This window comes from Halictus rubicundus, chromosome 5 (assembly GCF_050948215.1).
Source record: "Halictus rubicundus isolate RS-2024b chromosome 5, iyHalRubi1_principal, whole genome shotgun sequence".
In the NCBI taxonomy this organism is placed as follows: Eukaryota; Metazoa; Arthropoda; class Insecta; order Hymenoptera; family Halictidae; genus Halictus; species Halictus rubicundus.
In genome coordinates, this window is record NC_135153.1 from 3,144,718 (window position 1) to 3,168,761 (window position 24,044).

Below are 24,044 nucleotides of genomic sequence, written 5' to 3' on the forward strand. Positions count from 1 at the left end.
GGAATCACCCCTTTTATGATTTTTCGACATTTTTGGGACACCTTGTATAATTTCTCTTTTCGTTTCTCCTTTCCTATTCAGTTGATTCTGGTTTCTATGTTATTCTTGACTTCGTTCTACAGTATTTACTCTATACACGTCCCAAATGCCTAGCCGATAAATGTCCCAGAATACCCCGTGTTAGGGGGGGGGGGCATGATCCGAGGCCTCTAAAGCTTCACTGTCCTTTTCTGCGGTCGGCGTCGATCAAAGAATAGTATCTCCTGGCAGATATATGTCACTGGCTAGACCCAAGGGTCTTTTGGACATATATCGAGTAAACACTGTACATTAGACACAAGATCGTTTCATTATTTCTACTTTACCTTTCATCTTCTTCCTGTTTCTCGTTTTAGTTTCAATTAATAATTTTCATTCTACACCGATTCAGTCGAATTTCAGTAAACATAAATTTTGTTTACTTCATATATACTATGATAATTTAAATTCTGTTTACGTTGCCTGTTGAATCTCTTTTGTGCTCGGTCTGCTAAAACAAGAACAATGGGAACGGTCGAATTCCGGCAGGAATTTGCTTGACGAGAGGTATTCGTACAGGACAAACCAGGTTGCGGGGCAAGTGCCCGGACATCCGATCAAAAATGCATAGTGGCACCTCCCTCGATGCGCCGATCGCGTCGCATACTATGCAGCCGGCTGCATCGGATGCCTCCGAGGGGTGCAGAACGCAAGACACGCGTGACACGCGACACGTCTCACGATCGCATATTAATCGGTACCTAACGGAATGTGCCCAATAAATTGTCCATTACGTTCGAACAATGCGGTACGACATAATTGTACAATGTTAATCGCGCGTTTAACAACGCCGAGCGAAACAAACAATATTGGGCATTGCAATGCCAATTGAACCGTGTCTACAAGTAGATCATTATCGGTATAAAGGGGGGGGGCGCTGTTTTAAGGGGACGTAGCGAACAACGCTCCCAAAAAATAATTAACAATCGCCAGCGTTAACGCAATATCCATGTCCTAACGGCGATCCACGTTCGCTATCTACGCGCGGTAAATGTGTTTCCTACAAATTGGATCGTTGAGTTTGTTTATGGGGGACGGAACGCTTTGCCGAAACCACGATAAAATGTTTACTCGCCGAAATTGCTGTGGTGCGTGCTTTTAATTTGCATAGCCGGCAAAGTGCTGCCGCTGGATCTCGTCAGGCAAGACACCTGATCAAATGGGAACGCGTAAAAGTGCTCCGTGGCCTGTGAAAAGTGATCTAATGTAACTATAGTCTGTTTAAACACACGAAAAACAAGTCTTTACCTTCTAATGCGAAAATTATAATCTAACAACGCCCAAACGTCAATCGTCGATTTTGATGACGTTTTGCATATTTATAGTGTAACTAAAAATACTTGACACTGTATCATTTATTAGACAAGCCACCTAAATAACTTCAGTATTTTTTGGGATACGAAGAAATGTTTCAGACAAAAGTTGCTTAGTTTCGAGAGGCCCATTAGGTGGTGTAGATAACTTTTTTTCAGGCGGAGTTGCTTAGGAAATTTGAAGGTAAACTTAGTATTCTTGAATGTTCTTACAGAATATTTTGGATTAAAGCACTATGTTTACATTTTCCGTTTAAATTGACTCCGTTCGATTTCGTTAATAAAGCTTAAAATATCTGATTACATTCACAGTGAATTTATATTTTTCATCCTGTTTTACGTTTATGACCTTGAATGACCTTCAATGACTATATCGTTGAAATTGTGTCGAGAAGGGCTAAAATCGAAGGCGTTCAAAAATATGTGGTTTCATTTACTATAATTTTACTAAAAATTTTGGTCACATTATTTCTTATAGAAATTCGAGTATTTTTTATTTGTATTAATTGTTAATCGTCTACTAGTTTTTCAAGTTACTGAGCTTAAAAGGTTATCGGACCCCCTCCACTTGATAGGCAATTTCACTCCCTAAACTTTTATATCCGTTGGTAAAAAAGAAATACGTGTCAAATATTTTTGGCAAAATTATAAATCTGCAAAGATTCATCAAGACCGGTGGTTGAAGTTTGGATGATGTCCCTCTGTAAGTGGGGCTTGACATGAATTTCGATTTTTCGAAAACTAAAATAATATCATGCGACTCTATTCGAGCATAATCGCTCGGGGCGACAAAGTCGTCGATCGAACGAACTCGCAGGACGTAATGAACGCGATGGCCACCATGGTGACCGTTAGGTAAGTTGTAGGTTTCGTCACAAATGTACCGATGCAGTCTCCAACGTGTGGCCCGTGCACGCACACGCGCGAGGAAGGTGTGCGTACGGGGAACGAACGTCGACACGGAAATATAAAACCGCACGAAATTGTTGCTCCCTCGACGGAAATACTATTTCACCTCGCTTCCGGAATTTCAGACAATTTTTGCGACGTTCATTATTCAGTAGCGGTAGCACTCGAACGAGATCACGTAGCGACTGTGACGTATATACACCACAAAGGAACCGCTTAGCTTTTGTTCTTCCGTGAAGCTGGTTCTAATGTTTCTAATAACCAACGATATCCAGCTGCTTTATGAAAGGAACACGCTTCTTTCCTTTCAAGTAGATACAGTGAATTCTCGATATATGTCAACAACACGGGTCTTGTCGGCGTCGTGTATCGTCCAGGAGACATACCCGAGTAGTGTTATTTTTACACTCCTCGGCGTCCGAGGCCTTTCGAGCTTCGTGACCTTTCACGGGGTATACCCCGCGCTAGTGGGGACAATTCCGCGACGTTTATCATCCAGGCCTTGGCGACATATATAGAGAAATCACTGTAATAAAATTCGTCGGTGTTAAGTTTTGAAGTATCAAACGTGAGAACTAATATTTTTATCGAACATAACGCAAACTTAATTTTTCCCTGGGCGTGTCATCACAAACGCTGTAATCAGGGGCGGACCGTTAATTTTGGGGACCCAGGCTAGCACTGTTTGGAGGCCTACTCAGGCCCCCAAAGGAGGTAATTTAGTTTCATTAACCTAAATTAACTCAAGTACCAAAAATTGTTGTATAATTTATTTTTTCTCAAGTTTTTAATTTAAATTGCTTTTATTCTTTTGACCGCGAACTAATAATACTTTCGAACTGATTTTTGAACAAATATTAGTCTGGGAAGTACAGTATCGTATTTCTTTTGCGCTCTTAGTGGTATTTCTGCCAAATAAAACCGCGAAGTAAGAAAGCGACCATAATCTAACGCTCTTAATACTGATGCAGCGGTATACACAAGCGTCGCTGTGAACACGATAAAGAAAATATACGCGAAATCTGGGAACAGTCGCGCGAAATCCAATGCAATTTAGGACGGGGCGAACGAAATAATTTAAGGAGCTTCCAACGCGGTGTTTGTTGCCCAGATTCCACCTAGAAAGTGCTTAATTCACGATGCGCAGATTTACACGGCGTGCAATGAAAAGAAGTGGGCCGAAAGTTAAGCTAGAAATGGCGCCGTGCGCTGTAACGGATTACGGTAAAGCGAGTGCGTATCGTGTACAGTGGAACCAACCCGACGGGATTGTCTTTTAGAATATGTATAAATGTTCGGAACATGACGATCTTCAGGAAAGAACGTACGGCTGCGATAGTCCGTCGTTACGAGCGATTGAAGCGTCCGTTGCGCACGTTTCGAGCGTTCTTCATCGTTGAAGTTATTATCGCAGACATTTCCATGTCTCGTGTCTCTCGAAACTCTGTAACATATAACTGTCTCTTAGTCTTCTAATTGTATCTTTAGAATTTCAATTGTATCCATTGAATATATAACAACTGGGTTAAATTACGGAATACAGTCATATCTCTATATACAGTGTGCCCCATAAGCTCTGTCCACTTGAATATCTTGGTTATTTCAAACAATACGAGAAAATGTTACTCACAGAAGTTGTAGGGTTTAAGAAACTACATAATATGGTATAAATGATATTCTTGCAAGTGGAGGCGTAGGGAAGATATAGAGGCCACCTTTGTTTTTTTAAATGGAATGTTCAATTTTTATGCTCAATTTCGATAGATTGGTGTATTCTGAGTATTTATTCTGTGTATTTAACTGTTTTCATTGTATTACTTTCATTATCGAACGTATTCAAGGATATGATCACTACGTCAAGTGTGAACATTGGTAGGCTTTCGACGTCTCTCAGTGTCAGTCAGTTTCTCAGTTAGAAATTTGTACGGTGACAGATATCCAAACCACGTATGCCCTTCACACAAGATTTTTGAAAGATTGTGTAAAAAATTAAAAGAAACTGGAAGTCTCGCTGTTCGTAAGATGAATCGTGAAAAGCCTGTATGTAGTGATGAAGATAATGAACTTAAAGTTGTTGCAATGGTACATCATAATCCTCATATCAGTGTACGTCGGATTCAGCGCGAATCTGAAGTCAGCAAAAGTAGTGCATCACGAATTCTCACTCGTCACAAATGTCATCCGTACCATATTAGCCTTCACCAGAAATTACATGACATGGATTATGTAAATCGTGTTAGATTTTGTGGATGGGCTCAAGAGCAGCTACAAATCAGTCCATTTTTTTCTTTAATACTATTTACCGATGAGGCTACTTTTACCAGCACTGGGCGTGTTAATTTACATAACACGCATTATTGGTCGGTACAAAATCCTCACTGGCTCCGAGAAATTGATCATCAAAGATGTTGGTCCATTAATGTGTGGTGTGGAATCATAGGGCAACAAATAATTGGGCCTTATTTCATTGACGGCACTTTTACTGGTCAAAAGTATGATACGTTCTTAAGAAATACATTGCCAAATTCAGACAATGTTGTATCAGCACGATGGATGTCCAACACAGTATGCTCGAAGGGTGAGAAGTACACTTTACGAATACACACAAATACACTTTAGTACTTTTATACTCAGAATAGGCCATCTATCGAAATCGAGCTTAAAAATTGAACATTCCATTTAAAAAAACAAAGGTGACCTCTATATCTTCTCTACGTCTCCACTTGCAAGAATATCATTTATACCATATTATGTAGTTTCTTAAACCCTACAACTTCTGCGAGTAACATTTTCTCGTATTGTTTGAAATAACCAAGATATTCAAGTGGACAGAGCTCGTGGGACACACTGTATGTCGCCAAGGCCTGGACGACAAACGTCGCTGAATTATCCCCACTACCGCGGGGTATCCATAAGGCTCGAGAGGCCTCGGAAGACGAGGAGCGTAAACATAACACAGCTCGTGCATGTCTCCTGGACGGTACACGACGTTGGCAAGACCCGTGTTGTTGACATATATCGAGAATTCACTGTATTGCTAAACAGTTTACAATTTCAGTAAAAACCGATGGAAACTGTCAGCATGCGATGATGTTATAACACTTTTAATGGTCTGCCTGCTACATCAATTTTTGCAAATTCGAGCGATGCATCATTTATCGGTGGACAAACGAAGCGAAAATGTCCATATCGAGGATCGTTCGACAACGAGCCCTCTTTTAAATACTTTCGACAGCCCGCTGACCCCGTGCGACTACAACCAATCATCGAGTGTACACGTACGTACGTGGCTTCGAGAGGGCGCGGGCGGTGCGCATTGTATCGCTGAATCTGTTAATTGAATAACGTTTCGCGGGCTGAAGAGTTAACTTTCGAGCGTCGGATACGTCGGTGAAACATTATCGAGATGGTCCCATTGAAGCAAGGTGCGCCCTTCCGTATGGCCGGGAAACCGAAATAAATCACCACTTGAACTGCGATCGCGCTCGGTTCGCTCCGCGGGACGAAATCCTCGCCGATTCCAATTAACCCTGACCTACCGTACTCAACCAAACGAAACGTCACGAATGAGCAGCCGAGATCGAATCGCTGTTCACCGTGCACCGGTTCGGAGAAGACACTCCGGTAATCGTTGAGAAAGAAAACGAGGCGCAATTGCTACAAATTGTGTAACTGTGAAAAATGGTACGTTCCACTCTCCGCTGGACTTTTTTACTCTTTATTCTATTGGCTCTTCCGTGCATCATATTCGTGTAGCCGAGCGTCGTCCGTAAGATCTCGAACACGGAACGGTATTGGCATCGATTTCATAAGATTTGTAAAATTAATGATAATATTGATATCAAAACATAGGAAATTACGAATACCTTTGTCATTACATAACAATCTTGATTACGTACCAACATTGCTCTTTGCTGACAAAAACGCTTAAATCGCTCAACTTTAAATACGTATAATTTTTTAATCAGTGAATTCCTAGCATTAAAACTTGGATATTTGGCATTTTCTCGCCAAGATCTGCAGGATTACATAAAAAAGAGTTAAGAATTTCTGGGTTGTCAAGGTGAAGTTTATCCGTGTTAACACATCTTGCGCGGGAAGCGACTAAAGTCGTTTTTCACGGATTATTGATGGATTATTGTTATCGATGGGTTTTTGTGATGTTTTTACAATAAAATCGGATAGACGTGCGTTGCAAGAATGAATGCAACACGGTAAGTCTTTGGCGGCAAAGTGCTTGCGCAAGATGTGTTAAGTGGTTTAAGGGAAACAGAAGCCTGCTGCAAAAAAAAAACACTGGGTCGGCCCATTCCCAGCGGATAAAATTCGTTATTAGACAAACGATCTAATTCGGTTAGCTTACTAAAAGGTTCGCCTAAGCAATTTTCACGGGGAACAGTCGAGGCGTTCGCGTGGCCCTTCGCCCAGAAATTGGTTGGTTAGCAGACGATTGGGTAGCGTTCCCTGCTCCCCGGCGCCGCTCATCGCAACCCTTGTTTCCAATCTACGCTTTACAAGTTACACGCTGACGGCAGCGAATGTCTATGACGGTGGATGAGCGATCGAGAGCCGACGTACGAAGCGTGAACGTTGAATCTCCCGCCGGCTCCTCCGCGAAGTTTCCCAATCACTTACGAAGCCGGATTACTCGTGTCTGCTTCATGGTTGAAGACGCCTCTCTCATATTGCCGTAACGCACTCACGGGAGCCAGTTCGACGTTATAAACGAATCCATTCTCAATGACGGCGCAGTCGGCCTCACCTGATACAAAAACGTTTGCCGTTCAAGATTTTCGAAAGCTTACAGAACCTCCGTCGCATTACTCATCCGCCTCTATCCAGTGCAGCGAAGTGAGCCATCCAGGAAAAATATGAGCCCAACTGAATTATTGCTCCCACACAGGGCTCGGTAAAATACCACTTCCAACAGTTAATGGAAAATAGTTTACTTGAAATCGTGCGTCCACTTCTCAAAATCAAATCGCTTTGTGTGTGAGAGTTTCTTCCAGAAATATCGGGTTTTCATCAAATACAGGGTATCCCAACAATGTCGGAAAATCTTGAAAGGGGTGGTTGCTCAGGTCATTTGAAGTAACTTTTTCCTTTGCGAAAATGTTCTCCGCGGCTTCGTTAAGGAGTTATTAACGAAAAACGCGGGCCAATCAGAACGCGGCTACAGCGGAGGAGTTTCGACTCGGCCAATGCCAACGTCGCGCTTAGCGAGACCCGTCGCCGCGCCGGAACCCGTCCGCTGTAGCGAAGCTCTGATTGGTCCGTGTTTTTCGTTAATAACTCCTCGACAAAGCCGCGGAGGACATTTTCGTAAAGGAAAAGATTATTTCAAATTACATAAGGAATCACCCCTTTCATGATTTTTCGACATTTTTGGGACACCTTGTATAACAAATGTGGTATGTACAATTGTTACTAAATCAATAGATTTAATTTGTTATTTAAAGCATACTGTACGGAAAAACATAAATTAACCAAAATTAATATAGTAATACAGTAAAATTAATATAGTAATTTAGAAAGACAAAAATTATTTTTATACACAATCTGGTAACTTACCCATATGTATTAGGATAGCTGCTTATACATTTATAATATGTTTTCAATCTAAAATAAATGCCCGCTGATGTCTCTTTGTAAAATAAGCAATATAACATTTAAATCACTTCCTTTGATACATAGCAATAATTAAAGGTATAATGTGTAATGGTATTAGTGTGAGCAACTGTTAATAATCAAAAGGCTTTGCACTGAACTCCATAATCTGCGCCGGACAGAGTCGATTGTGCGTTGATACCTCGGTTATCTGAAATTTGGTTTTAGAATTTACGGAGGCAGGTAGTTTTAATGAATTCATTTAACTGGACAGTGATAGCCGTAGGAAATAACCGTTCAAAGAGTCACGCGATCTGCGCCCTGCTATTTCCGTCCGGTCGTTCGATCCGAGAAACATCGACGCCAACCGGAAACACACGGGCCCGCCGCATAGTGGTCCCGATCGAAGAATTTAGGGACATTCGACCAAAAAGTCGACTTTTCGAAATTGAAAACTAATTAATTTGTATTGCTTTGTAAGCGTCCATAGACCTCGAAAATGAAGAAATTAATGAAATCGAACAAATATTTTAGTTACTATGATCATTTAAAGTTGAGTATTTTGAAAGTAGCATATTTCACCAAGCAAAATTGCTTAAGTTCTTTGTGACGTCCTCATCATTTCGTCCCATATTTTCTCTTAGTTTTTTTTTGTTTGTATGATATAGAGCATCCCTTCGCAATAAGAAATCGTATATTTGTTCAGTAATAACTAATAATAATATATTTAAAAAATAATGCTGAATGATACATGACAGATTAAAAAAATTTTGTATATTTGTCAAAGGATATCTTTTTTTTCCCAAAACTTCCCAGGCTCTAACAAAGAGTAATATTTTCGGTAAAACTTCCTTTAAATAACCGTACAAGAATCAATTCCTACTTCGTCCTACTTTACAATTTATAGTTGTTTAAAGCTGAGAATGTTGCGGCGAGCACGGTCGCCGCGCCTTGGTTGTTGTGAAGCGCGAGGCAACCCGAGAACTCTTAACAAATTAATTAATTAATTAAATAACTCTTAAAAAATTGCATGCAATACTTCAAACAATTCCCTCGCCTTATGAAATAGACACGCATAAATTTGCCACTATGGGTGGTATTATATGCCAGCCTCCATTAAAAAATTGTTAATTCATGAACCACATATCGGAGCCACATATTTCATCCACGAGAATAAGATCTTACAAGAAGAAAATCAAACAATTAAGTCCAGAGGATGGGGAATTATTAAAAAAATAAAGAAAACAAAAACTGCTTGTACCTACTTCTTCAACAACAAAGTGGTAAGATTAATTAGTATACTTTTTATTTTATCAATTAAATAAAATATTAATATTACTTTTGCTCACAATGTGTACCTGTATATTTTGTCAAAAATTCTAATAACATAACTACATTATATACAAGAAAACTATAAGATTTGAATTTCCAACTATTATAAAATGGTTTTAATAAGGAAAGCAACTGACTCAACAACTACATAAAAATTTATAAAAATAACTAGCCAACAAATTAAACAAATGATATATTCTAACATGTATTATTCGAAAGAGATTATTTTATAATATTTTTTAGTTCAAACGTCATTTCAATATCTCAAACATTTCAAAAGTTATACACAAACGTCCCTAAATTCTTCGATCCGAACCACTGTGCGCCGATACTCTCTGGAAATTGAACGGGACCGCGGAAAGTTTAGATGAATATGAGACAGAAGCAATTTTAACGAGGCGTGGCGCTAATTGTCAATAGTGCTGCCGCGTACAATTCAGGAATATTACGGCGGGTAGGAACGAGGGTCGCCCGGCGGTACATCAAACGTAATTTACCGGCGTATATAATGTAGGAGCCCCTGACATTAATGGTCGTCGCAGTGGTGAGGTTAATTAAATTTTATTACAAATAATATTACGCAATATTACACAGATACACCGGGGGATGTTTTAGGTGTGACGGCACGCTGGAAATTCGGCGGGGCACCGCGGTTTTGAATATAAAATCGGCCACGGAAAATCCTCTCGCGGTTCCCTGCAGTAGACCGAGCCGACTATCTACTGTGATTAATTCACTCCTCGGCAGTTACACTTTACGTGCCTTCGGTGAACGCCATTGCGATCTCGAGCGTTACGCGCTCGTAGATACGTGGTGTAACAGGAAAGCCCGATAGAAAGCCTCGATCCCGTCAACGAACCACGACCAACCGATACGTTGGGGAGAGGCAGACAGCCCCGGACAGGTGAATGTGGCACAAAAATATATACAGACTAACTCACCTAACGTTTGCACCTCAAACATCTTTGTTATTTTTAAAGATACATCAAATGTCTCGGAGACAGGGTGAATTGTTCAGTGAGGCTCACCCGATTCCATAAAAATATTTGTTTCCAGATATCTCAAAGTCACCTTCATTTTTTTAAACGGGACCACCCTTTTTAAACGCCCACAATGATAGTTCCGTTCATTAGGAATTCAGTGACTATCATTACTCAAGGTCGTTCAAGGTCATAGACAGAGGAAATGTACAAGACTTCAAATATGAGAGCAGAAAACCTAACCGAGACCACCCTTTTTAAGCACCCACGATGGTATTTCCTTTCGTTGGGAATTCAGTGACTATAACTACTCAAGGTCGTTCAAGATCATAGACAGAGGAAACCTATAAGATTTAAAATATGAGAGAATACCTAACTAAGTAGAATACCTAACCCAGACTTAACCCAGACCACACTTTTTAAACACCCACAGTGGCAGTTCCTTTCATTAGGAATTCAGTGACTATAATTACTCAAGGTCGTTCAAAATCACAGACAAGGGAAACATATAAAATTTAAAATATGAGAGCAGTATATCTAACCCAGACCTAACCCAGACCATCCTTTTTAATCACCCAAGATGGTAGTTCCTTTCGTTAAGAATTCAGCAACTGTAATTACTCAAGGTCATTCAGACAGAGGAAACTTATAAAATTTAAAAAGATTATGTTTGCTAAAAATATAAGTGCTCCAACAACAGTTGGAAGATATAACAGTTGGTATGTACCATATTCTGCTCTTACATATTAATTCTTACACGTTTCCCCTGCCTGTGACCCTGAATGACCTTGAGTAATTATAATCACTGAATTCGTAATGAGAGGAACTACCATCGTAGGTGTTTAAAAAGGGTGATCTGGGTTAGGTATTCTGCTCTCATATTTTAAATCTTATACGTTTCCTCTGGCTGTGACCTTGAATGACCTTGAGTATATACAGTCACTGAATTCGTAATGGAGGGGACTATCATCGTAGGTGTTTCAAAAGGGGTGATCCTGTTTAAAAAAATGAAAGTCGACAACTCCAATTCAAGACAATAACGTTCCAATCAATTATTTTCCAATTCTCAGAATATATCCAATTAAACCGGTTTAAATAATATCAGAGAGACTCTATACACGCTGAAGCTTAAACAAATATCGCGTGGTTGCGTCACGCTCAGAGTTCTTCTCTTTTCGCGGAATGCTTGCGCATTATTAGCCTGCTCGAATTTTTAATAAACAGTTATCTGGGAAAGTAGCAATCAAGCGAGTCCAGAGTCTGCAAGACGACCGCAAAGACATAAACTACAAGAAAATTAGCCACGTATGCTTCCGCGACTGCAGCGAGTTCCAGGAGCAGCGTTGGCAAGATAGCAATGTGGAAATGAAACGACGCCTCTGGGTATGATTTACAGAAGAGGTTGGAGGGCGGGGGGGGGGGGGGGGCTATTCTTTCGGTGAAATAAGTCGGCGGATTCGTCCGGCAGTTCGTACATAATGCAGGACCATTTATAATGCATGCAGGGAACGATGCATGTAGGTATAATTACAGCTCAACCCTTGCGTTCTTCGCCGGCAGCTTCTCATTCGGAAGGCTCCACGGTTTGCGTCCTGGGTAAGAAAGGTCATCTACCCAGCCGCCCACCGTTGTCGACATTTCAACCAGACCAGCCCTCGATTCTTCCAGCAGACTCCGCCTAACCGACGTTACTTGCCACTCATCAGCGGACAATGCCTAACATAAAATATTAACAAGGGTCAGGATGTAATATTCATAGACAGGGCTGCAGAGAACTACTCGACTGTTTCACCTTGAATTTATGGAACCTACACGGAATTAAGCCACATTTGGATCCCCAAATGGAAGCCAGCCTTAATAAACAATACCTTAAACTATAGTGCACAGTAATTCTGTTCGTACAGGGGGGTTACAAATGACTCGTAAATTAGTCGCCGTAGAGAAACATAGCTTCGAGGGGCGCTATAATCTTTTTGCTGTTACACCCATTTTTCAACTGAATTGTTGTCCATTAATTGCACCTTCAGAATCTGATTATAAGTGAACGATGAACTTTCTTTCAAGCATTTCTGCAGTTATTGCGTCATATGTGTTCTCACGTATCATCGACTGTCATCGGCGGTTCGAGATAAACGTCATTTTTTAGTACTCCCTAAAGGAAATAATCAAGCAGATAACACTACTTTGTCGTTAATAGCTGCACTACGTGAGATTTGCCAACTACTGATACGCGGGTTATGAACAACGCTAAGACATAAGTGAGGTAGCTTCATAGGTTTCTTGAAACTAATTTGTCCGTGTACTGATAGCTTTATCTTTTCACTGATACCATATTATTCAAATTTTTTTATCGACAACATATTAAAATGTTCAAACTAATTCTTTTTTAACGGCAGTTAATGAAAGTGATAAACTGTACAGCGAAAAGCACCTACCGATTTGATGCTGAAATGGTTTTTGTATAATTTTTGTTTCTAAGAGATTAACACTAACCGGTTTCACAGTTCTTAATTTTATAATTATTGAAATCACACGGATGCTTCCATTGGAAATTATTAAATAAATTTCTTCATTCGAGCATATATTGTTATAAAAATTGCGAGAAATACGAATAGATTCAGTCCCCTAATTTTTATAAATCAACACAGTACCAGTCACATTTTGTGTCCTGTATGATTTAGGGTAAGGGACCCAATTAGTATGGGAGTGCGAATGCCTATATTAATTATACTTATTTTGAAAGCACATTGAATATTAAAAAAGAGATATTAATTTCTTTCATTAAAATCACTATATGTCACGTGTGAAAATCGCACATCTAATACGCATATCTTTCAGTGATCTCCTTGGATTGAAACTTGGATTTTCGGCATTTTCTCGTTAAAATCTACAGGACTACATAAAAAAAAGTTAAAAATTTCTGGTTTCCTCAGGTAAAGTTTAATCTATATCTCGTTTTTCAATATCCATTATGCTTAAAAAACAAGTATAATTAATATAGGCATAGTAATTGGTACCCCACAGTAATTGGGTCGCTTATCCTATCGTTAATTGTTAAAACGAGAAATAAAATTTTGAAATGACTAGAGGATTGTACAGTTTGTGGTGTTTCGGAGGTTACTTCGTTACCGTCGTAAACTCGTTATTTTACCGTATCACGATTTCGTATTTCTACGATTCTGCGTTTCACCCGTCAATCGAGAGAACCGAGATGCTTCACAAAATTCCGATTGCGGGAGAGTCCTTCGCCGAGGCGTTTCATTATTCAGTTTATTGGACAGTTTAATAAGGAAGGTGATACTGTCTGCGCGATGCCTCAGAAGTATAGCGCATCCTCGTGGAGGCGAGGTGAGGCAGACGCGAGAGGAAAATCCAAATTGCGGCACAAAGCTCCGGTGCAATCAGGTCCGCGGTAATCCTCGCACCTTCAAGGACTTCGGAACAATCGTGGAAGCCAATTATGTATCTCCGATGTGTCTTGTGTTTCCGTCGCTGCAGCTACAACGGGCTTTACCGAAAGAGCGGATACGTTGAGGGAATTTCAACTCCGCACGCCTCTGGAATCGCACAATTCACGTTACCGTCAAAGAAATTGGTATTTAACATCATTTGCTCGTGGCACATTATTCATTCAGTCCTCCTATGTATGTACATGTATTTTATACGAACATTATTTTGAGTCCGAATATTCATGTTCGTAAAATATATTAATTTATCTGCATAAAATATGCGAACATGCATGAAACATATGCAAACGTGTAAGCGAAATGTAATACACATTTTATCATATGTATGCTATATTTATTCTATGTATGGTTATTGTAATTTGCATTATAATAAGTGAACGTGCCACGATATTCGAAGTTACATCGAATTGGGAATTGGGAAAAGTTGTTCAGAATGATGACCTCGACAACATATTTCGAGATCATTACAATCAGTGATGAGCACCAAATATAATTACTCTATATTTTCATATAGAAAGTACGAACGGTAAAATATCAATTGTAAACGATAAATTCTAAAGCATTCTAGTCTCTAGATATCTATATTAATTACAGTTTTTTTAAGGCACAGAATTAAAAGAATCTAAAGAATAGACAAAAAGATACACTTATGCTAGTTACAAATTATAAAATTTCTTTAATCCTCATAGTATACTCCTCAAATAAAAGTTCAGTCACCTCTTTCCTTAGCTATTGGAAATTTTTTTATTTTTCTACGATCGTGTATTTTCTTCAAATGTACGATTTGGAATTAACCATATAATTGATCTAATTAAAGTAAAACTGTGAAAACTTGGGAGTCTCCGAGTTTCAAATTGTCATGAAAATAAAAGCTCGATCGATACATCAATCTAGCCGAAAACGACGATTCGGATTCAAAAGAATCCCAGTCTGAAGAATAAAATCGTGGTGTTGATGTCAGCTATTGCTCGCCCCAATTCACTACAATCCGCACCCTTTCATCCACGGTCAGTCGATCGAGCATGTTCATCGTATTTCCGAGCGTTTTCGCGCCGCAATGACTATAGCCGAGCTTAGGGGTCAAAACCGCCCTTGGGCCGATTTTAATCGGACCTGAACCATGCGATAGCCTACCAAAAAAAGGAACCTTTCCGCCAAGTTTCAGCCCCATACCTCATCTGTAAGAGTAGCTACAAGGAAAAATCGAAAAATCAGTTTTTAGCCCATTTTCACTATTCAATCACGATTCAAAATTCTATAAAAAATCTGACACACTTCGGGTATCGAACCAAATATTACAGAAAATTTTCAGATTTTTCCGTTGCAAATTATGGCTGTAAAAAATGAAAAACACGAAGAAAAATCGAAAAAGTTCAGATATCGTCTAGAACTTTTAGAGCGACACCTACGAAATTAATTCATAAGCAATACACTCAAATTTTCACATTTTTTGGTTTGGTGCGTCCTGGTTAAAAAAAATCGATTTTTTGACGTTTCTCAAAGTTACACTAGTTTTTTCTGTACTCTATCAACAGGTCCGACGAGTGCAAGCGGCAGGGCGTCCGTCTGCGGGGCCACTGGACTTTTTTGACGTGTTCGAGACTATGCGAGGACTTGGATTTTTTGCTTTTACGAATAAATAATTTTTACAATTCTTACGCTTTTACACTACGGCTTTTGGCAGGGACGGGAGCGGTTTGAAGGTGTCGCGGCGCGGGGTATTGCAAAACCTATCTGCCCAATCTTTCCGGTCCCAGGTATGGTTGTGGGGGTGTGAGTTTTCCACTGATAAATTGCGGGCCGACGAGGGCCGTGGAAATTGCATACGACTAGGCGTGTGTCCCGGGCGTACAGTAATCACGCTCGAAACCTCGGACATCGGCGAGTGGAAGTTGGGGTTTGCTCGATAAACGAGAACGTATTGGAGAAAGGGAAGAACCGTTGGATCAAAGATAACGGCAGGTGGAATGAGATAGGAGACGATGGACCGTAAGGTGGAGCAGATACTGCGGCGAGGTTGGCGGGCTCCAGCAGGAAGAGAGCGAGGGAAACAGGAAACGGAGGACGCTGGGGACAGATAGCAGGGGGCAAACGGAAGTAGGAGGGGGGGGGGGGGAAGGCGAGAGGGCAGCACAGAGAGATGGTGGCTCGAACGGCTGCTCGAAGAATTCTCTCAGGATGAGACTCGTTAGTCCTTTCACGGCAGACTTACGGCAACCGACTCGCTCTCACCTCGGTCACACATCATGCCACGAAAACGAAGCGGACCGCCGCGCCGCGCAGCGCTGCGCCGGCAAGACCGTTCCCTTCCTTCCGTTCGAATTGCGCTGACCGTCCCTTTGTCCACCGGATCTACCAGCTCTCCGGGCTGTTGGAGAATTCAGAGGACGTCGCGCCGACACCTACGATCTCCCCGTGTACCCGCGCCGATTCCGGTAACGATCGCGTTGCCGGGCCGATACTAATATCTGCAACGCGACTCCCGAGATCTAGCGAGCCGATGCTCGTTTCGATCCCACGCGTGCATCGCACCACCATCCGGAAAAGAGATCGGAAACGCGGACACGGAATCCCGGCGATGAAATCGAAGCTGCCCAACGACGCGTGCGGACCTTGCGAACCGAGACAAATTGAACGTTTTGTTGGACCATGCACAGTGCCGCCAAATCAGGATTTAACAGTTCGGAATCAGTATACGGCGACGACCGAACTGGACGTGCTTTTAACATTTTTGGAAATATTTATATAGAAGATCGACCACATATTCTCCTATTTTGCTATTAGCATTTAGATCGAAATTTGTTTAAGCTAAAATGACATAGTTCAAGGAGAGCTTTGAGGTGATTGTATCAAATTTGTTGTAAACCACTTTTCTTCCAGAGGTATCAAGGTCACCTTCAGGTTTTTATACGTAAACCTATAATTTTCTTACATCCATCTTTTAGGAAATACTGAGACGAATTCGGCAAGCACCGTAAAAAGTATTTCCTCTTCATCACAAGTATCACAAAAAAGTGACAAAAAATTCAGAAAAAGATACACAAAAAATTTACCAAAAATTTGGTACAATCATCTTAAAGCTCTCTCTGAAACATGTTATTTTAGCTAAAAAAAATCGAACCGCTAACAGTAGAATAATCTATAAGCTGATCACGCTTTGTGGTCCACCCTGTATATGTATACATATATCATAAGCACATCATGTTATAGGTTGGTTGTCGCAACTTTTGCACAGTTTTATATCGAGACCGTGCCTACAACCGTATTATAGAATGGTTGAGTGCACTATATATATTTTTCTTATTTATTATTTCATATGACCCATTCAAGCAGAGTGTCATTTTTTGATGAAATTTTCATTTCTTTGCCTTCAAGGTCATCCGAAGGTCATGGTATACTAGGTCGTTGAATGCGTCTTGATACGAGCTATAATACTTATAAGTCAAAAATACAAAGTGCCATTTTAAAAAATGAAGATGACCTTGACAATACCAAGAAAAATTTGTTTCGAACTTTGTTTATTGCAATGTATAGCAAATCGAAAACTGATCAGCTTTTGTTTAAAATATTTGTTTATCAGATTATCGCCAGTACTTGAAAAATCGTGAAAAGTGTTACGTGGGACACCCTGTATATTAGAACGACTCCTATAGAATAAGAAAAACTTCGACATGGAAATACTATTGTGAAACTGACATCTAATACATCTTCCAGTATTAAAATACGACTAAACACATAGACTCGCTTTTTGTAAATTCGTGCAGCGCAAACGGAAAAACTCAGAATGGCTGCCGCTGTACTCCGCCATTTACAATATTTCACCGTAACAAAGGCAACTACAGAGTTCGACAGAATAATCTTCCGGCCACGAAAAGTAAATGAAAAAGGTATTAAGTAAATGAACGAATGGAAAATATTGCCCTTTTTGACATTATAATGCTAGCTCGAACAGCATCAAGACAGTGTTTTTCATTTTCCTTTCAAATTCAAAACAGTTATTTTATTTGCTTATTACTTCAAATTCACCTCGAGATTTTATAAAATAATAGATCTTCCATCAGGATAATTCACTCTAGGTTTACAGAGCGCCGAAAGTGTTAAAGTGTTTATAATAAGTGTTTACATGATAAAAATAATAAGAACGTGTTATACATTTTTTTGTATTACATGCCCAAAGAAATAAATATGTTGTGTCGTGGATGCATCTTTACTACTTTAATGATCGTAAATTAAAAATATTAGAACACTGATACAGTTTGTGTACAAAGTATTCGTACGTCTTTTAAAAACCAATAACATTTTTAAGATTGGACCAAACGATTTGAGTTTTTTTTTTTTAGATGAAACTTCGTACATGTATTGTACAATACATAATATACGTAGATCTATAACAGGAATCAATTAAATTTTCACTACAGGCACAGATAAAAATGTTAAAAATTGTGACCATTACTTTGCTCGTCGCAATTCCGACCAATAGCAATTAAACCAATTTTCCGACCTATTAAAAAGAAATTATATACTTATACTTCTAACAACTCAAACAACTCAAGTGTTTGGTCCAATCTTAAAAACGTTATTCGTTTTGAAACGGTACACGAATACTTTGTAGACCCACTGTATGCACAATGTGCACATTAATTTCTTACTGGTCGATGATAGGATGAAATAGTTTATGCATATAATATATCAGTCTTTAGTCAGAACATTACGTGGGCTGAATGAAAAGTCGAGCAAAAGCAGTCGGCATGGAACGTGTTATATAGGGATCGAAAAAGTTATGGAACTTTTTGGAAGGTTCTGTTTAAGACATGGACCGTAGAACTTTTGAAAAACGTCCTCATATTATAAGTTCCAATAAGAATGCATAAAGAAAAATTCTGGAAAATGGTAGTTTCAGTTTGCATATGATGCCATAATACCATCACTACCTATTTGAACATTTAAATAGTGATTCCCTCTTCTTTTAAGTCATGAAATTAATATTTTCAGCCATTATGATCATTTAAATTAAAACGTTTTATGTCAGAAAAAATTACAAGAGCTGTAGATTCACTCCTAGGACGGATGACCATTACATTTCTTACACCCAAACTGTACAAACAAAAAATATGACAAGATAAGTATTATTTATTGTACTGTAAGTTAACTATTATCTATTTCAATTAATATTCTTATCTCAGATCGTCCAGTTTGCCTACGTAATAAAGCTTGTCTTATAGTTTTGTCGTGGTTCATAGAAAGTGTTATCAGCTATTCTTATAGAGCTTCATAATTCTCAGAAATATTAATTACAATGTGGTGTTGAAGAAAGATAGCCTTCTTCAGAAAACACTCCAGTAAACTATAACACATGGTACACAAGAAAAATAAATTCCTTTTTGTCATATAGATTTGTGCGATTTTATATTCTCTACTCGATAAATGCCCGAAACATCTAGCCGATAATTGTCCCAAAACTATCCCCACTACCGCTAGGTATACCCCGTGAGGGACCCCAAAGCTCGAGAGTTCGCCGAGGAGTGTAAACAAAATACGGGTTAGGTATATCGGTGTGAGACCAGGAGACCACTACTAATCTAATAAAAAAACTTCTTTATTTTTCATTATTCTTTTATGGCACTTTCGCCAACATATTCGTGGTATTTTTCTAATGAAAATGAAACAAAATATATTACAATTATATTTACGTAAAATTCGTGTAAATATGATCTGAATTATACCGTGTTTGGTATCATTTTAATCAGCAAAATTCCACAAATATTGGTGAAAGTCTCCTAAAAAAATAATGAAAAATAAAGAAGCTTTTTTATTAGATTAGTAATGGTCTCACACCGATACAACCGAGGCCTCTCTCGAGCTTCGCAGTGGATCGGAGAATAGTATCTTCTAGCCGATAACTGTCCCTGGCCAGGCCCGTGTTTTCGCCAATTATCGAGTAGACGGTGTCTAATAGTATTGTCGCGGGGTGTAGCTTCGACTATTCGCTATCCGGTCGATCTGCGTCGACGTGTTTATGCAGGCAGCTCGGGTAGTTCCAAACGAGTGAGAAGCGTTTAAATTAGCTGTCAATTCGATTCGAAGAGGGCTGTGACGTGGGGACGATCTTCCACCGCTGGAGGGTTGGGGCAGGGGGGGGGGGGTTAGAAGGTTGGCCGGCGTATTTTCGAAAAATCGAATCGCTCGGCTACGCGCGCGGAAACTAAATCGTAGTTTGACGCGGCGGGTACTTTCGCGAAGCCTCCGAAGATCCTCCCGGGCGAGTTGTGCAAACTCGGCGCGAAAGTCGCCCGCTGCCGACAGCTCGGCGATTCCCTCCACGCGACATATTCAATCAGGATATCAAGTTTGTCGAGTTCCCGCGCGTTGAACCTTGTATCCGGATGAGTTTCGGCTTCTCAGCCGAGGGCCGAAAGTTCGGCCCCCGAGCACTCTTCTCGAGGACGAGGACGAGCATGGACTGCCACGGACACGTATCCGACCGCGTGAACACGCGGCAAACGACGACGGTGGAACGAGACGGTACGGATAGGCGTTGGCTGGGAACAGTTAGGGGTTGCGGGGAACGGTCCGTCGGACGGAGATTTGATTTATATGTTAATCGGCAGCCGGCTGCCGCCAGCCTATGTCGGCAAGTGCGCAGCCCGCCATCCTGCTCTCTTACTTGGTCGTAACAATCCTCGAAATATGCCGCATAAGTAGACACCGGTGTGCTCGGAGACGATATTGGTAAGCGTTGCGGGCCACTCGAAGCGCGAACATGTTCCGAGCTCCGCAAAAATGACGTACAGGCTGTAACAAACTGGATAAATGTTCCAACAAAGACGATTTTGCGTCGGATATTTTTTCGTTAAAATAGCTTAAGAAAACATACAATGATTTCCCTATACGGGGTGTTTCACCTAACTAGAGCACCTAAAATATCTCGCTCGTTTTTTTATGATAGAAGAAAATTTCAGAGGAAAACATTAGTTGGTTCAGAGGGGCAGATATTATGATAGGCAAAAAGATTTGTTCTAGGTTATATTTTTTGAGATTTCAAGGTTATCGAAGTTTTTTTAAATGAAATGATATATTTTTATTATCGCTATATGATAGCCAAGGTCAAGACGAATCCAACGACCTGCAATATTATGACCTTCACGTGACCTTGAGTATGAAAAATTCATAAAAGTACACTTACACACTTACACTTGTTACACTTGATATAAATAGTGAAATAACGATGACATGATCCCCCTAGGGTTTCAAGAAATGTTCTTGAACCTTGATTAATGACTGCAAACACGCTCACAATTTATTAATTGTAAACTCTGATACAAATTCTTCTCGTTTCGGTGACTCTAATCAGTACGTTTCAAAAATTCATCGGGATTTATTCGATCGTGAATATGATGTACAAAAGCATTAATTTGGAGTGCAAAACCTGTTTGCATATATGTTATCATCGCTCGGTTTTGGTTTCTGAGATGTTCGCAAAAATATCCTGCACCCTATACAGTGTGTAATGGCTTCCAGATACGAGTTAGATTGAAGGAAAGTATTTTTAGAATGGCGTATTTTATTGTTTCTCTTCAAGGTCACATGTCTTTTAATTATATGCATATAATCTTTTTTACTGCGTATTGTTGGCAACGTTATCGTTTGTAAATACGTTGTGATGTTGTAAATTTCTTTGAATATCCCGGAGTAATGACAAATGTGTTTATTTACAATCTTAATTGCAAGTTGGCTTCTGTTATTAGTGAGAAATCACGGTGAAAGTAAACTCTGTAATAATTAACTAATGTTAGAGTGTAAGTGAAGGGCAAGGGAGTAACCTTAAATAGAACCGCAAAAAATAACGTCTAAAAAAAGTGTCTGAAATAATTACATAGAAAATATATATTTGGGTGGCCTGTTTTACGCAATACACCTTGTATATGGTATTTTCGATGTTTCTAAGATATTTGTATTGGTTCGGGCTAGATTTGAGTTAAGTACAGAGATCATTCTCCATATACGCTCTTACTGTTTAATACACGAGTTTTAGTTATGAAATTGAGATAGACTTACAACTTGACCCAAATCTAACCCAAACCTTCATGTTCTTGCGAATTACTATCCCAAATCTGCTTCAGTCATGGTCCGTGTTATGTCTACACGAGATCTAGGTTAGATCCAGTAATTATAGGTAAACTATGATAATCATATATCTTACAGACAGATAAGGCATGGGAACTTAGCTTATCCTAATTACCATCATCCCTAGATTTTCTCTAATGAGACTGATTAAAATGTTAAGTAACGACCATTATTACATTTAGACGGGTCAAATGAAAGATTATAAAAAAAGAGGCTCCACCAACTGGCACAAAGATTATCTGCTTTTAAAGTCAGTTTATCATTCGCTAACGGAAAAATTATTTAGAATCTAAAATTATTAACTTAGAATTTGTTTAGAATTTAGATTAATATTATAATAAAAATAATTGAACTATTTGATGATCTTGTTGCATGTTTCTTTTTTTATTGCGAATTATTACAATTTAGTTTATTTAATTACATTTAGTCTTTTCGTTGGACCCGTCACCAATATTAAAGACGCCGCGAGGTTCTAATTTTGAAAATTGCCTGTTCGCGCGTGGTGTTTGTTCTTAATTGAAAGACAGGCTGCTGGGGGCACTTCGGCACCCCTAATCTGGCATGTAGATGCTGGAATGAATTAGTATATGGCGAGTTATGTCGTTTGTTAACGTGCCATCGCTACGAACGTTTGATCCGTCAAAGTTATTTGATATTGATGACTAGGATCGACACTAATCGGTACATTGCAGTTGCCGCAATCGGTTCCACAAACGAATCCCTTGATCATGCTCCGTTATATGATCGTCACCCTCTGCCCATTGACGTAATTCCACGCCACAAATACTCTTGCAAATAATAAAACCCTGCAGCTGCGAGTTTTACTGTGTACGGAAGATACCAGTTACGGAAATTGCGAAGTTTATCTCGTTCGAGATGATAATCGGTAAAATCCATCTTTTTCTTTAAATATTCAATCATTTAGAACCTGAAGAAAATTAAACGATTAGTAAACAATCAATCACTAACTAAGAAATATTCTATTCGATACGTTACCTGCCTTTCTCATTGATGTACCATAATCTAAATGTCTTCACTTCGTTCAAGCAACAGTGTGTTCGTAATGATGTCTGACAGTGAAGTCTACATGGCTTGTCAAAAGTTCTGTACTTTGGATTTTTTATTAGATTGTCATATGTTGGACATTCCATGTTTTCTAAATTGTAACTATTTATTCTCATTTGTCGTAGGATATCTAGTTCGAAATGCCCACCTTTATAGGCTACAACAGGGTTACTACAATCGCTAACAAAATTGCGAATAACACTTTTAATATCGCCCTGGTTGTAACTTTCAAAACCAAAATCAGTAAACGGAATTCCATGTACACAATTTGTAGTATACTCCACGGTCCGCCTATCGTCCGCAGATAAATTATTAATTGTCTTGCCCAAACGGAATTCTGCCAACACATTGGAACCATCGTGAACATCTATTATAGCCAATTCCTTGCATAAAAATCCACTCGAAAGCTCAAATCCGTCCATATCCATTATATGAGTGATGCGCGCCATCTAAATAAGATAATAAAAAAATTTGCAAAAAATGAAGAAATAATTTGTATCTTTCACTCACCGTTGAATAGAGTGAAGTAAAAATTCACTTTCGTCAAACTGTTGAATAGAGTGAAGTAGAGTTGAATGGAGTGATTTGAATGATCGTGGATCCAGAAGAGCAATTTATAAGCAATCTACATCCCTACCAGTCAGTACTTCTCTCCATCTTCAGCAAAACCGTTGAATGGATCGGAGAAAGAGAGACGGTCTCTGTCTCCCTCCCTCTCTCTCTCGCGCGACAAAAAAAAAAACAAAATACGTCGCGTCCGTGTATTAGAAAAGACGTAAAAAATATAACGGTCTCACCACATCGTTAGAAGCTGAACAATAGGGAAACGGTGATCTCTCTTGCGCGATAATCGGAGGAAGAGCGACCTTGGACGATGGTCTCGCGGCAGGGGGAAAAATCTCCGAGCAATATAAAGTGAAAGAAGGCTCTTTTTTTTCAAGTGAAAGAAGACTCGGAGACCCGCGGAGAAAACCGCAAGTCTGATAAGAGATTAGCAGGTGTCCCCCCTCCACCTCGCTCAGTTGGCTTCCCTCACCCCAGAGCCAGCGACTTAGCTTCGGGAGAGTTAGAAACGCTTTAGAACCCAGTGTCGCCAGATCAAGGCTTGTGACGCCACTCTAACTTTCCCCACTACCGCGCAATTCTCCGCGCTTCCGCGGCCCGGTCAC

General features: G+C 39.7%; 2 protein-coding genes across 3 annotated transcripts in view; one reads left to right on the forward strand and one right to left on the reverse strand.

Annotated features, from left to right (window-relative positions):
* Positions 1-24,044, forward strand: part of LOC143353996 (trypsin-1-like) — a 315,355-nt gene that overhangs the window by 280,697 nt on the left and 10,614 nt on the right. The gene's annotated exons all lie outside the window — the stretch shown is intronic.
* Positions 22,174-23,731, reverse strand: LOC143354001 (uncharacterized). Of its 2 annotated transcripts, XM_076787656.1 has the most exons (4): positions 23,665-23,689; positions 23,386-23,590; positions 22,807-23,324; positions 22,174-22,738 (listed from the first exon to the last, which is right to left on the reverse strand). In XM_076787656.1, exons 3-4 carry the CDS (start codon positions 23,322-23,324, stop codon positions 22,732-22,734), a joined length of 525 nt encoding a protein of 174 aa, XP_076643771.1. In that variant the 5' UTR covers positions 23,386-23,590; positions 23,665-23,689; the 3' UTR covers positions 22,174-22,731. The 2 variants fall into 2 exon arrangements, with proteins under 2 accessions (XP_076643771.1, XP_076643770.1); XM_076787655.1 differs by having other exon boundaries at positions 23,386-23,731.